This window comes from Podarcis bocagei (assembly GCF_964188305.1).
Source record: "Podarcis bocagei genome assembly, chromosome: 5".
Taxonomy (NCBI): Eukaryota; Metazoa; Chordata; class Lepidosauria; order Squamata; family Lacertidae; genus Podarcis; species Podarcis bocagei.
This window is the reverse complement of record NC_138129.1, coordinates 49,445,093-49,459,898: the sequence shown is the minus strand read 5'-3', so window position 1 is coordinate 49,459,898 and position 14,806 is coordinate 49,445,093. Positions and strand designations below refer to the sequence as shown.

Sequence of the window (14,806 nt, the reverse complement as noted above, 5' to 3'; positions counted from 1 at the left end):
GAAAAAAATCACACAAAAAGAAAATAGAAAAGAAAAAGGAAAACAAGAAAAAGTAGAAGAGAGGAAAAAGATGGGGGGGGATAGGAAGAAAGTTTAACAAAACATCTTATCAACGACATACAGGTTTTTTTAGGAAATACAAACCATCATCAACATTATTTTAAACATATAATTCCAGTAAGCAGTCCTTTTATCTTCACCTTGTCGATTTCTCCTCACTACTATTACTCTCTTATCTGTGCCTATTCTCTGGTTTTATTCCCTGATTTGTTTAATGACTTCCTTCTACCACTATGCGGTTCCTAATTTCTCATATCTTAAAATTTCTGTGTCCATTCTTGTCCTGCAGGAACCCATTCTCTTACCTCTGTGGAATTTAGTCTATGCTCAACCAAGAGTAATCTTCGGAAACATACTTCATCATTTTTAAAAACATCCCATTCTTTTTAAATTTAATTTTTAATTTTCTTTATGTCATTACAGCCACCAAGATTCTTGTAGCAAAATACTGGAAGAGTAATGTAATAGCGACAAAAGAAGAATGGCATTTAAAGCTATGTGAATTCCTTGAACTAGCAAAACTAACAGAATCAATAAGAAATCATTCGTGGGGGGGGGGGGGATAAAAAACCTCTACTGTTATTTAAGGCAGAAAGTATTGCTGTAAACAAAATCTCACAATTCCTATCACAGTATGCACCTATGGTATGCATGTGTGCACACACACTGGAAATGGGTGGACTTGTTCATGTGAATACAGTTCCAGAGTGGATAATATGCACAACTCGAAGGAGGAGTACCTACTCCTGCTCCTTCTTCAATAGAACTTCACCTCTCAGACCCTGTTCACACAGCACTTTTTTTTACTTCACGCAATCAACTTTCCTTAGGTTTGTGCTCACATAGGAAAATATTAACCCATGAACTGGGTGTTCTCTGAGACGGCCGGCAGCAATTCCCAAGAATTGAGGGGGCACTTTTCCCATGTCCATTATCACTAGTACATGAACTACATTCATCCACATAACTGTATGCCCAAGGAAGTTCTGAGACCAGGGAGAAGGGGAAGGGGTGGTGATATTTTGTGTGAATAAGCCCTCACATATGAACAGGAACTAAAGTGCAATTTGTTGTTGTTGTTTAGTTGTGTCCGACTCTTCGTGACCCCATGGACCTGAGCGCGCCAGGCACTCCTGTCCTCCACTGCCTCCCGCAGTGGTCAAAATCATGCTGGTAGCTTCGAGAACACTGTCCAACCATCTCGTCCTCTGTTGTCCCCTTCTCCTTGTGCCCTCAATCTTTCCCAACATCAGGGTATTTTCCAGGGAGTCTTCTCTTCTCATGAGGTGGTCAAAGTATTGGAGCCTCAGCTTCACGATCTGTCCTTCCAGTGAGCACTCAGCGCTGATTTCCTTCAGAATGGAGAGGTTTGATCTTCTTGCAGTCCATGGGACTCTCAAGAGTCTCCTCCAGCACCATAATTCAAAAGCATCAATTCTTCGGCGATCAGCCTTCTTTATGGTCCAGCTCTCACTTCCATACATCACTAAAAGTGCAATAAGGATTCATAAAACTGGAAGTTGCTACTTGCAAGAGCAGAAACTTGTAACTTCACAGCAGAAAAACTGAGTGTTGTCTGCTGCTTTCTACGTTATTTAACCTTACTTCCATATTTATAAGCACACAAAAGCATCAGGTGAAAGATGGTCAAGAATGTGCATCTTTATAGCATGTGGCCCAGTAGATATAGATGAACGACATGCAACAGGCAAACTGCCAAAGCTGAATGCCTATATTTCCAGGTCATAAAGCTGCCCATCTTCAGCCATTTTACAATTGTTCCTTAAAATGCAAGCAGGGAAAAACTAACATATAAAGCAACCACTGGCCACAACACTATAAAAATCAGGACTAAGGCTTTACAATAAGGCAAACAATTTTAACAATCCAGATTAACTTTTAATTCAATTATTCAATATAAATAAGGAGACAAAGGCAACAAGTAGTAGAGCAGACATGCAACTCTATTTTTACTTTGTTGCCCATGACTGTTTGCAATGGTAAGCTGTCTTTGTTCCTGATAGGGACTGTCCTTCCAAATACCACAAGGCCAGCTCCGACTCATTCATTATGGACAGCAAGTGTTGCACACATAAAATGAAGTTTAGAACAAAGTCCTGTGAAGATGGAACTCACAAGACCCTCTCCAGCCTGTGCCCTGAACATATGGTGCTATCAGTGTTGCTACTTTACATTTCTTTACCTAGTCCACATGAGTTTGTTGCAAAGTCTACCAGGCAAAAGAGGAAAGCTGCAATATTCCAGGCCATAACAGATCTGTGGCAGAGCACTTGAGTGATTCAAGCTTTCTTCTAACCAAGTAAGGTTAAGGATGGGCACAAGTGGGGATCAGAGATCCAGTGGTCCTTTTCCAAGACAGGTCTTGGAACAAGCAGGCTATTGGTACTGTAGCCAATTAAAATAGAGACTTCCCTCTCCTCACTCACTTGAAAAGGTAAGTGCAGATGGCGTGTCCCCTTTCCTTCCAGTCATACTCTGGGAGAGAGGCCAACTAAAAAAACCAACAACCTCTATGCTGCTCTACTCTTATTGCACATGCAGTCAAGAGGAGATTTCTAGAGAGTGAAGAAAAGCAGAGGTGGGGTAAAGTGTAAAACAGGGTTAAAGATTGGGGAGGGGAGAGCAGCCAAATTTTTAAAAGGCAGAAGCAGAACAGGGCTGCTGTTTCTTTAAGCGATTGCCAGATGTCTCCAAGTGGCTGGAAAAACCAGTTTGTACACTTGGGCTTGATGAACAAAGGCCAAGCTCCCCAGCGGCACTCCAGCTATTCCTGGAGAAATCTAAAAAATGTGCCTCTTCAGAAACCTTCCACCCCTGCCTGTCAGAGAGACCCTGGGCCATGTTGGGGGCGCAAAAGGGGAGGGGAGGTGCAATGTGTCATCTCCCCTTTAGGCAGGCTCCTGGTAAGAAGGCATGGGAAACAGTTATGGCAGGAGCACAAGTACTCAGCCACATTAAATATATAAGTAAAGTGGATAAAACAGGGGTCGTCAATTTGTCACCTGCAGGCACACAGGTGCCACCAGGGTCTCCTCTCCCAGCTGAAACCAGGCTTGAAAGCAGCATTCTGTTGTAGCCAATATATTATGCCAGGGGTCTGCAACCTTTAAGACAAAAAGAGCCACTTGGACCCATTTCCAAAGAAAAAAAAACTGGGAGCCGCAAAACTCGTCACTATAAAAATAACTTTTTTGTCACTTTTTTATTATTTCTTTGTTTGACCCCTCAGAATTACTCCTCCTCATAGAAATAAACGTTAAATTAACAAGTTACCTTTTTGTGTGTGTTCTTCACTCCCCTTCAAAACAGTGACCAGCGTACATGACCCTTACAATGTAGTGGGCGGAAGGGAAGGTGACGTCGGGACGGTGCGTGACTAACGCACACACCACCCCCATGCGACGTCACAGCCAGTACAGCGCCCGCCACAGTGGGGAGTGTCGGGGCGCACAATGCGCCCCCTCCCCTCGCTAGTATCCGCCCCGGAGCCGCGGCAAAGGTGTAAAAGAGCCACATGTGGCTCCCTGTATTAGGCTGTGGAATGTGCTTGGTTGTGTCTTCAACAGTTTCTCTGGTTTGCAAAAGGGTCTACAAGTCCAAAAATGTTAGCAACCCCAGGGCTAAAATAACTACTCAGGCCAGATTTCAACATCAGGTGTATGCATTTAGTGCCAGGGCTCAGCACTAGAACATGTGAAGAATAAGAAAACACGCCATTGAACACAACAAGTTCTCTCAAAATGGGTAACCACAACCTATTCACCTATGTTTAGGATTGGGGCAGGCTTTCCAGGATATGGATACCTGCAGCACTCCCATTTTTAATGGTGAACTACTAGGACTACTGCGATGTGGGTGGCGCTGTGGGTTAAACCACAGAGCCTAGGGCTTGCCGATCAGAAGGTCAGCGGTTCGAATCCCCGTGATGGGGTGAGCTCCCGTTGCTCGGTCCCTGCTCCTGCCAACCTAGCAGTTCAAAAGCATATCAAAGTGCAAGTAGATAGATACCGCTCCGGCGGGAAGGTAAACGGTTCACCAGAAGCGGCTTAGTCATGCTGGCCACATGACCCAGAAGCTGCACGCCGGCTCCCTCGGCCAATAAAGCGAGATGAGCGCCGCAACCCCAGAGTCGGCCACGACTGGACCTAATGGTCAGGGGTCCCTTTACCTTTACTAGGACTACTAAAGGCGACAACGTAACTTGAGGAAGACATCCCTTACCAATTCTAGCCAATCATTTTCAGCATCCATGCACTATGCTGAATATGTATATCTATTCTCCCAGCTACATGGGAACTGTTTATCCACGAGCATTTTGGACAATATTGAAACTGCATGACTCTATCCATCTGCACCTTTGTACATGGAATTGGGAAGCCTCTCTCCTTCCATGGTGCAAATTCTGTGGGAAGGAGTCATGGCTGGAATCATGTCAATGTCAGAATCACAGAGTTGGAAGGGACCATGAGCCCAATCCTGCAGTGCAGCTCAAACCCATGACCCTGAGGATAAGAGCCTCGTGTATTACCGATTGAGCTATCCTCTAGGGTTATCACAGTCTTACAGGAGCTGCACACAGATAAAGCAGCTACTGCACGGTTGAGAGGCTAGTGTCCCAGGAGGAGAACAGCAGTTACACTTGGGGAGGCTCAAACAATGTTAACAAAAAAAAAAGGACAAACAATTATGCACTTAAAACAACAGGCAATGTTCTCTTCCGATCCCTGACTCATTCAGCATGGTCATTAATCCAGTGTTTGTCAACAGGATGATCCATTCCTATGGAGATAGTGCTTTGAGGTCACAAACATAGAATTATGACATCACAGCAGGAGCTGATGAGTAGGAAGCAGCAATACGTGTCTGTTTACAACATTTCACTCTGCAGCAACACGAAACAGTTTGGGTGAAACTGTGCCTGAACCCTACGATCGCCACTGCCACCACAACCTGAGGCACTGGCATAAGGGAAGATATTCAAGCCCTATCTGGCTATTCAATCTCCTCACATTTAAGCAAGACACAAGGGGCACACTGCCAAGCTTCACCCCTGCAACATGACACCCCTAGACGGTTCAGAACCTTCCACAAGTTTGAGGGCAACTGCCTGAAACAAGGAGCCTCTTTCCTTCATGGAAGAACCCAGCACAATCATGACCAGAGACAGCATCCCACTTCAGATCCTCACCCTCAAACTTGTGGAAGGCTCTGAATTGGGACAAGTTAACACAGTGGAAGGGGCAGAGCTTGGCAGTCCACCCCTACCTCTCCTTCTGTGTTTACTTAAATGTGAGGAGACTGACAGAATTACTTAACTAAGCCAATTATGGTGGCAACATGGATTTATCACATTCAAACCAATCAGGAGTCAGAGACCTTCATTCTCATCCTCCCTCCTTTACTTTTTAACTGCTTTCTTAGGTGTGGTGGGCACAGAGTTCAGAAATGTATCATCTCAATGGCAAAAGGACCAAAGGTGCCCTTTCTTCTTCACCACCTCACCTTGCATAAAAGTATCTAGAGCAGCCTTTCTCAACCTGTGGGTCCCCAGATGTTGTTGAACTACAACTCCCATCACCCCTAGCTTACAAGGCAAGAGCTCAGGGATGATGGGAGTTGTAGTCCAACATCTGGAGACCCACAGGTTGAGAACCGCTGATCTAGAGCAATTCAGGATCTACAACCCATTCCTTTCATAAGCGAGAGAGCTTATGTTGTGTAGTGTATGAGCCTTTTTGTCTTCGTTGCCGCCCATTTCACAACAGCAACTGATAAGGCATAATCTCCTCTCCTCCCTCCCATTCCAGATGAAACCATTTTTACACTGAGTGCTGGTTCCAACAAGATGCCAGGGGCCAGCCTGAGAAAAATTCCTATCCATATGAGTGACCTACTCATCTTATCAACCTAACATTGGAGTTGTGATCTTGTCAGTCTGTGGCTCCTACGTAACACTGCTTACACAAGTAAAGCACTTCTGTTTTGGAGGCGGTGGATGAAGACGGCTATTGGGTTTTTACTGGAGCCAACTGATGCAGGCTGGTTATCTCAAAGCTTGGCATAAAACCATGACAATTAAAATCTGCAACAGAATGTGTATACAAACTCAAAAACAGAAAAGGAATTGCAACGAATTAATATCCAACAACCCGAGCCTTCTTCATTTAACTGAGCTCTCACACTACACAGGCACTGGGAACCTGTGGCCCTCCAGATGTTGTTAGACTCAGTGGCGTAGCGTGGGGGGTGCAGGGGGGGCCAGCCGCACCGGGCGCAACATCTGGGGGTTAGGGTTAGGGGGCGCAAATCCACGGGTTAGGGGGCGCAAATCCACGGGTTAGGGGGCGCAAATTACTTGCCTTCCCCCGGGTGCTGACAACCCACGCTACGCCACTGGTTAGACTCCAATGCCCATCAATCCTAGCAAGCAAAGCTGATGGTCAGGGATGATGGGGTGTGTAGTCCAACAACATCTGGGGAGCCACAGGTTCCCCACCAATGCACTACAGTAAAATATCTCTAAGTATTTCTGATTGTTTATGGTAGTTTATTGTTGTAAGTCATTTTGGATGGGGATGGCCCAGGAAATCAGTCTAGAAATATTTTAAATTAAAACAATAAGTAAGCATACCCCGGGGGTAAGCTAAGGGTATGAATTTGTAATGTCACCAACTTAATGAGGGCACATTAAATGCACAAAGAAGTCAACTGAAAGATGGGAGAGTTTGTTTCATTGGAATTCCAGCGTGTTTCTATAAATGCCTACTCAGGAGTGAGAGCGTATAGGATTGCAGCCCTAGCCTATCTGAGGTCATAGTATCATAATGAGAAGCAAGAAAATCACAGATGCAGACCCTGTTGTGGCATTTAATAAAACCCCAATACAAGGAAGGTGATAAACCTAAAAAAAGATAATAGAGTGTTTTGCTTGCGAGAAGATACACCATCTTTCACACCCAACGGCAGGCATGTGGGATCCTCAAGCAGACGAAAATCAATCTCTCCTTTGACAGGAATGAGCTTACCAAACCAGTCAGTCAAGCCAGGCAGAGAAAAGAGTGGGAGGGAGAGGAGAGATGAGGCATAAGGGAGTGGGAGGGATATGTAGACCTAGGGAAGTACAAAGGAGATGTGAGTCAACAATCTAGGGAAGAAGAGTTCAGCGCTACCCTGGAGTTCTTTATCCACTCCAAGACAGCCACCTCCACAAACACTTCATCTCCCCTCTCTCAGGATGATCTTTGGGTAGTCCATCTCCTTTATTACCAGCCAAAGCGATCAGGGAGATAAAACACAGCAGGGACCAAGTCAGGCACACGGACTGGAAAGAAACATCCTGAAGTGCCAAAAGCAAAACACACTTTTAGCATCTAAGGCCTGTGTGTCAGAGGTACATATTTTAAACCTAAGAATGTTTATAGGAAGCAAATTCCTACTCCCCCACCTGGATCTCCCTAGCCAGCAGCTGAAGGGATTTGGTATGTGCCTGCAAAACAAAACATGGTGGCTATTACACCATAATATTTTAGGCTGTAAATAGATGAAAAATAAATAATGAAAGACATCCTCGATCAAATCCTCAGATACAGAAGGCAATGTGGTATAGCTCCCGTTGCTTGGTCCCTGCCAACCTAGCAGTTCAAAAGCATATCAAAGTGCAAGTAGATAAATAGGTACCGCTCCGGCGGGAAGGTAAACGACATTTCCGTGTGCTGCTCTGGTTTGCCAGAAGTGGCTTAGTCATGCTGGCCACATGACCCGGAAGCTGTAAGCTGGCTCCCTCAGCCAATAAAGCGAGATGAGCACCGCAACCCCAGAATCGGTCACGACTGCACCTAATGGTCAGGGGTCCCTTTACCTTTACCTTTTTAGGACTTGTGAGACCCAGATACAAATCCCCATTCAGTCACGAATCTCACCTTGGGCTAGTCACTCTCTCTCAACCGTAACCTACCTTTCGAGATATTTGTAAGTAAAAAGGAGGAGGGAAAAGATGAAAATCACACTGAACAACTGCAATGAAAGGTGGGATAAGTGTGAATAAATAAATAAATATCCAAAGCTGTGGCCATCTGAATGGACAATGTGCAATGAATGGGTGTCCTGCATGGAATCTGGTTTAAGCCACATGAACATAGAAGCATGACACAGTCTCACTCACCATACATTTTGCCCTCGTCCGAGAGAATAATCTTCCGCCGGCCACATGGCGGGTATATTGCCAGCGCCTCCTGGAAGCTCTGTTCAATGTCTGGACTCCACACTCCTTCGGCATCATTGTCCAGGCTCTTGTCCATCCCCTCCTGTCCATCTTCTCGCCCCTCCCCGGGGCTGCCGCTGGCGTTCCAGCTGTTGGACGCTATTGTGATGGCTGCTCTGGGCTCTGACCCTGAGCCCCAAACGGCAACTCAGCAACCTAAGGGCAAGAAAAGTTTGCTGATTAATCAACCACGCCTGCGGATTCCTAGTTCTCCTTTATAATTCTAGACTATACAACTGTACTCTTTCAATCAAAAGTAATGGAGAAGTGTGAACGGTCAGTCTTTTCTTTCTCTCTCTTGTTGGGGGCTTGATCATCCTTCAAAAGCATTATAAACATGAATCTTTTTAACACACAGAGAGAGAGTTTGGCATTAATGTCTGGAAATCAATATGGCCAAGTGTGGGGTTTTTTTTAGTGTTTGACATACAACATATTTTCTACATATACATGTTTCACATCTCTCTGTGTTGATGTTCTCCAAGCCACAGAACATACAATCCAAAACCCATTGGTTCATTCAAGGCTACCATTATTGCAGTGATTACTGTGATATTCTTACAATAATCTGAACATTTGACTAAGGAAACGAAGAGACACTGGGTGATATTCAGTGATGTGTATCCATTTACACAGTGGGACTTGTGCTTTCTTTTCTCACTTCCCCAGCCCCCAAAATCTGTTTCGGAGGGTCCCCTAACCTTCTGAAGCAGATTTGGGGGGAGAGATGGGAGAAAAAGAAAGAGAAGCCATTGCATGAGAGGACAGCTGCTCGTGCTATATTAGATGTCACCCATCTTCTTACACACACACACACACACACACACACACACACAATCCCTAACAAGTCACTTGAGCTAAAGCAGGGATTAATTAAACAGCCTCACTTAGTATAAGGGAGAGTCAGATAACCCCCCATGGCACACAACACAACATTTTTGAAATCATTGTTTCTTTGAACCCCATCGCACACAGCATAATACCTTTTTCTTATTATTTATTTGACTTATTAGTCTCTCACTACAAGATAGTCTCTGAGCGACTGCCCAAAAGATTAAGAGCCAAAAGCATGCCATAAAATCAGAAAACAATGCATCACAATAAAAACCATTACAATAACCCACAAAACAACATGACAGAAAACTTTAGAAACAAATAACAACAACAACAACAATAATCCATGTTCAAAATGCAGCCACACTAAAACATGTGCTTTTTCTCAATTTTAATCAAGTTTTTCCACATGTGTCTTTTTAAAAAGTAACTGACTATAATACTGGATCATAGATATTAAATACTGATTTGAATGCTGAATCATAAGCATCTATCAAACACAGTGGCTTGTATAATAAGAAATACTTTAAGAAGGAGGCTGGTAGGAGGGGATTTTCCTGCCCTCACCCTGCAGTCTCCTGAGTTTCCTGAAAAGCATCTCCTGGAGGGTCAGAGGACCCTCCAGAATGGGGTCGGATCAGCAGGAAGGAGTAATTGCTCCAGTTCCAGAGAGCTGTAGACAGAAAGTGTCTGCACTCAATTTGAGGTGATTTTCACCTCATACCACAGTCTTTCCCAATCAGGAAAAGTGGGGGCAATCAGGAAAGCCCCTGTCTATTACTACTTCTGAGGAACCAGGCCATTTTGGTAAAGACAACTTTGTTATGCAAAAAACCATGAAGAAAAAAAGATCTCATTTCTGAGGTTAAGCATTTATAAAAAAGACACATTGCCACATACTGTATTTATTATTGCCGGCTTCCTACTGGACCCGGGGTAATCACAGGGACCAGGAACCAGGATCTGCCACCCTGTATCATGATCTTGTACTTCTGCTTTATGTAGAAGATCTCTAATTCTCTAATGAATATTGATGACTCTACCTACAAAACATAGAAATTTACTTTCCATTTCATGGAAAGACACTAATGCATGGGTAGGCAAACTAGGGCTAGGGGGCCGGATCCGGCCCAATCACCTTCTAAATCTGGCCCGCGGACGGTCCGGGAATCAGCGTGTTTTTACATGAGTAGAATGTGTCATTTTATTTAAAATGCATCTCGGGGTTATTTGTAGGACATAGGAATTCGTTCTCCCCCCCCCCCAAAAAAAATATAGTCCGGCCCCCCCGCAAGGTCTGAGGGACAGTGGACTGGCCCCCCTGCTGAAAAAGTTTGCTGACTCCTGCACTAATGTGTCCAATTACCAGCCCTTACCTGTCCAATTACCAGCCCTTACCTTTGGTAAGTTCTAAACACTTATGGCTTGGTGCTATGCAAGTTGACTTTAAAAGTAAATTCCACTTCCAGTGGGAACTTATTTCCAAGCAAATGTTCACAGGGTTGCAGTCTTAATCTTGCTTGAGTATCAGAGAATGCGATCTTGCTCAGTATCAGAGAGAAATAAACAGAAACCAGTCTCTTGCTTCTATGCAGATATAACTCCACAGTGCATGTAGGCTGCATGACCGCAAATTTCTTGTTATGTTCTTAAGTTGTATGAAGATTCGTTTTACGGTAATTGCAAACCAACATGTTTTAATCATTCTAGCACTTAGTATGCAGGAACCAGTGTTTGAAACTGAGATATGAAAGCTAGGAGCTAAATGGCACCTTAAACCTAGGTTATGGGCGCAACAACGGAATGTCTAGGCACACTTTTTTATAAAAAGAATACAAAGCTGAAAATGAATGAATTGCAGCTAAAATATTATGCTCATTTTTCACATGCTCTAGTCCTTCCCCTGCCCACCCCCTAATATTCTAAAGAGGGTATCTTCTCCAGTCTTCAGCTGGAAGTGGGAAGGCAGAAAAGGTCCTCCTTTCCATCCACTCTGCAGTTTTAATCTGAAATCTTAGGTGTGGTACTGCACCCAGAGCTCAGAAACTGATCACGCTAATGAAATTCCCTGTCGCAAAATGCACCTAGAACAATGGGAGTTTTGAACACTGGCAGGAAGCGGACACGGAGCAATGGATCCAAACTACAAGAAAGAAGATTCCACCTAAACATTAGGAAGAAATTCCTGACAGTAAGAGCTGTTTGACAGTGCAATTTGCTGCCAAGGAGTGTGGTGGAGTCTCCTACTTTGGAGGTCTTTAAGCAGAGGCTTGACAACCATATGTCAGGAGTGCTCTGATGGTGTTTCCTGCTTGGCAGGGGGTTGGACTCGATGGCCCTTGTGGTCTTTTCCAACTCTATGATTCTAGGAACCCCTGAAACTTGACTTACAGCACAATCCTCACCAAGTCTACTTAGAAGTAAGTCCCGCCGAATTCCATGGGGCTTACTGCCAGCTAAGTGCAGACAGGGTTATAGACTTGATGGTTTAAAGCTGGCCCTTTGCTTGGCTTTTCCTCCCCTTATTTTCCAGGATACAATGATTTGGCATCTCGGGAAAAGAGGAGAAAACACAGACACACACACAGCCTTTGGGACTCATTACTCAGAGGTCCTCTCAATGGCCCAAGTCTTCAGAAACATCTCTGGGAGATGTGTGCTGGGCGCAGACTCCCATCCCCAGCCAGGCTGTGTCAGTGGGCCTTGAAATAGTGCCTGCCACTTCCACTCCCACTCCCCTTTGCTCCCCCAGAGCAGCTAAGTGTTTTGCAACAACATGCTTTGCGGCAGCCCCACCAGCTGCTCCTGGGGGAGCTGAGAACAGAGAGGTGTCTCCTTTGGCTAGAGAGCTTCCCGGACAGAGCACAACAAAGGTCTCCAGTACAGACATCTCCTTTTTAAGAAACTGCCGACAACGAGCTTGGCTCAAGTGTTTGGTGGTGATTCCGCCCCTCCACGCACACACACACTCCCCAAGCAACTTCTTTCCTGCGGCTCCGAGCTCTGTGATGTCACCCAGTCTCTCCCTTGCTCCCCCTCCCCTCCCCTTCCAGCCCACCCCACCCCTTCTTTGGGAACAGTGTAGCCAAATAAGGAGATCAGAACTGGAGCAGCTAGCCAAAGGGAAAAGGGGGAGGGATGGAGGGGAGGCTTGCTGTCCGCACACGGCTCCCAACACACTCTTATTCATAGTCAGTCCGCCTCTCTCGCTCCCTCTCATACATGCACAGCACTGCGAGGGGTGCCCAGGGATCAGGCTGCCAGCGAACATTCAGGAGGGCACAGGATATGCCAGAAAAGTTCAAGAGCAAGCAAAACATGTGTTCGCAGAAGACGCTGCGGGTACATTAAAGGAAGGCAGCTCTCAAGCAATCTGGGACACAAGCTTCGGTCGCCAAGTTGGTTTTGCTGAACACCAGACAGTTTGTTCCATCTCAACAAAAACCACACACACACACACACACACACACACGGGCCTCCCTACAAAAGTCCCAGACACAAGTGCAGCCAAGTCTCAATGTCCTATTGCTACTCATAAGATGAGGAGCACAGGGTCCAGATTTTGAGTCCTCTCCAAGACATCCTTAGCGTGCCTACAACTCCTTGAATTGCTCTCACTCTCTCTTTGAATAAAATCACCACCACTGCGTTGGTGGCAGTGGGGGGTGGGGTGGGGAGTGTGATTGAGCAAACAGGCAATGGTGGTAACAGCTGCTCCACTGACTTGCTCCTGTGTTGGGCCCTTTGCTGGGATGTGGGCCTTAGCAGCTGCCCCAGCAGTGCCAACCAATATGACTGGCTCTGCTTACAATCCCCCTGCCCCAAAAGTTTTCTCTAAAGTGTCTACAGCAGCAACTGCTGGGAAGAAAGAAATTCTCAGGCAATCGTTGACATTCGAGGTAAAGCTCCCTCTCAGGAGAAAAGTGTATACCTGGCATTGTTTGGATGGCTTTTCGATCCAAGTAACCTGCCCCCAAATGAACAGCTGTGTCACCATTCTAAAATACAGGCCAGATGTGCACATGAAAATAAGCCAGGCTTTCCGGCTTGTTGGGCATGGGCAGCGTGGTTTATTTCTTCCACCAGCGCTGGGAAAGGAGCGAAGCAGGAGTGATCAGGCAGCATGCACAATAACACGATCAGCCAGAAATTTGACTTGTTGTGATGTGTGAATGTAGACAGGAAAAAGGTTGGCAAACACGTCTGCATTAGGAAAAAGTAATGCATAAAAGATCTTCAACAGCAGCCCCCTCTCACATGCCATTACAAAGGTGATTGGGAATGTAAGTGTGATGGGCCAAAATTTAGAAAGCTATAGTACAGTAATTGCCTTTCACTCCCCCCAAAAACCCCTCTACCAGCACCTAGTTATCTGCCCTGAATAAACAGTGATTCCCTCACCCCAAAAACACTCAACAGGCATCTTGGAGGTCAGTTTTACAATGATTTGTTATGATTCGCACAAGGAACTTTGAAGGGATCCTACACAGAAAACGGGACCACTTTTTACACAAACAACCTCTCCAACAACCACACCAACTTGGTATGGGCCCTAATCAGAATAGTAAAATGAGTTTTGTGCTTGTAGGTGTACTTGAAGCCAGGGAGAGGGTAGGAGAGGGTCTGTTCTGAAGGCAAAGAATCCTAGCCTTGGGGAAAAAAGAAGATGCCTATTCCCCCCTCAACAGATATGCTAAGGATTACCCCCTCAGTATTAAAGGACTTTGGGGGTGAGGCAAAGTAGAGAAAGCAGTGGGGAATGCTCTGGGGTACTGCCCTATCAAGGGACATTTCATGCAAAGTTGTCACCAAATTCACAAAATCTCAAAGCCACTACCTTTCCTGGCTCCCATACACTCATTATCCTTCCATTTAAATTTAGACACACATTTCTTGCATATTCTGGGCATGCTGACTGGTGACCTTCAATATAAAACTACACTGCTACTGCTATGTCCAGGCAGAATAACCATAGGAAAAAATAGCAGTTTACTAGTGTTAGTCCTTTTTTTTTACCTTTTTGCCGGAGCGGTACCTATTTATCTACTTGCACTTTGATGCGCTTTCGAACTGCTAGGTGGGCAGGAGCTGGGACCGAGCAACGGGAGCTCACCCCGTCGTGGGGATTCGAACCACCGACCTTCTGATCGGCAAGTCCTAGACTCTGTGTTTTAACCCACAGCGCCACCCGTGTCCCACAAACAGTCCTGGTGCAATATTTATAGGTCTGCCTCTGGGTAGACCTATCCAAATCATGGGTGTGTGTTCTGAGCATGCTCAGAGCTGTTTCCTTGGAGTCCACCCCTCCTCATCGTTCTTGGCATGTTCTGGAAATCAGAGAAACAGCAGGGTGCATTTCCTATTTTGTAAAGTGTTTTTGTTTGTTTGTTCAATATTTTTTTGTGACAGAGAGAGAGACAGAGTGAATGCAAGAGTGGACACTGGTCCATTGGTCTATTTTTGTAATAAAAATTTTTTATCTATTTTTTACTTAAATTGTTTTGCATTTATCTTTGTGAACAGGGGAATTGGGGGAACAATTTGCTGATGGCTTGTGTATGTGTTGCAAAGTGCTCTGTATTAACCAGTGACCTGCATTCATTCATGAGACGCTGCAGCAGCAGCTGGGTG

General features: G+C 45.3%; 1 protein-coding gene across 6 annotated transcripts in view; it reads right to left on the bottom strand.

The window, feature by feature from the left end:
- TEAD3 (TEA domain transcription factor 3) overlaps positions 1-14,806 on the bottom strand; it is an 89,613-nt gene that overhangs the window by 29,460 nt on the left and 45,347 nt on the right. For all 6 annotated transcript variants that reach the window (XM_081194601.1, XM_081194602.1, XM_081194604.1 and 3 more), the window contains exon 2: positions 8,243-8,497. In XM_081194601.1, coding sequence (XP_081050727.1) covers positions 8,243-8,378 — 136 coding nt within the window. In that variant the 5' untranslated portion in view covers positions 8,379-8,497. The remainder of the gene's footprint in view (positions 1-8,242; positions 8,498-14,806) is intronic.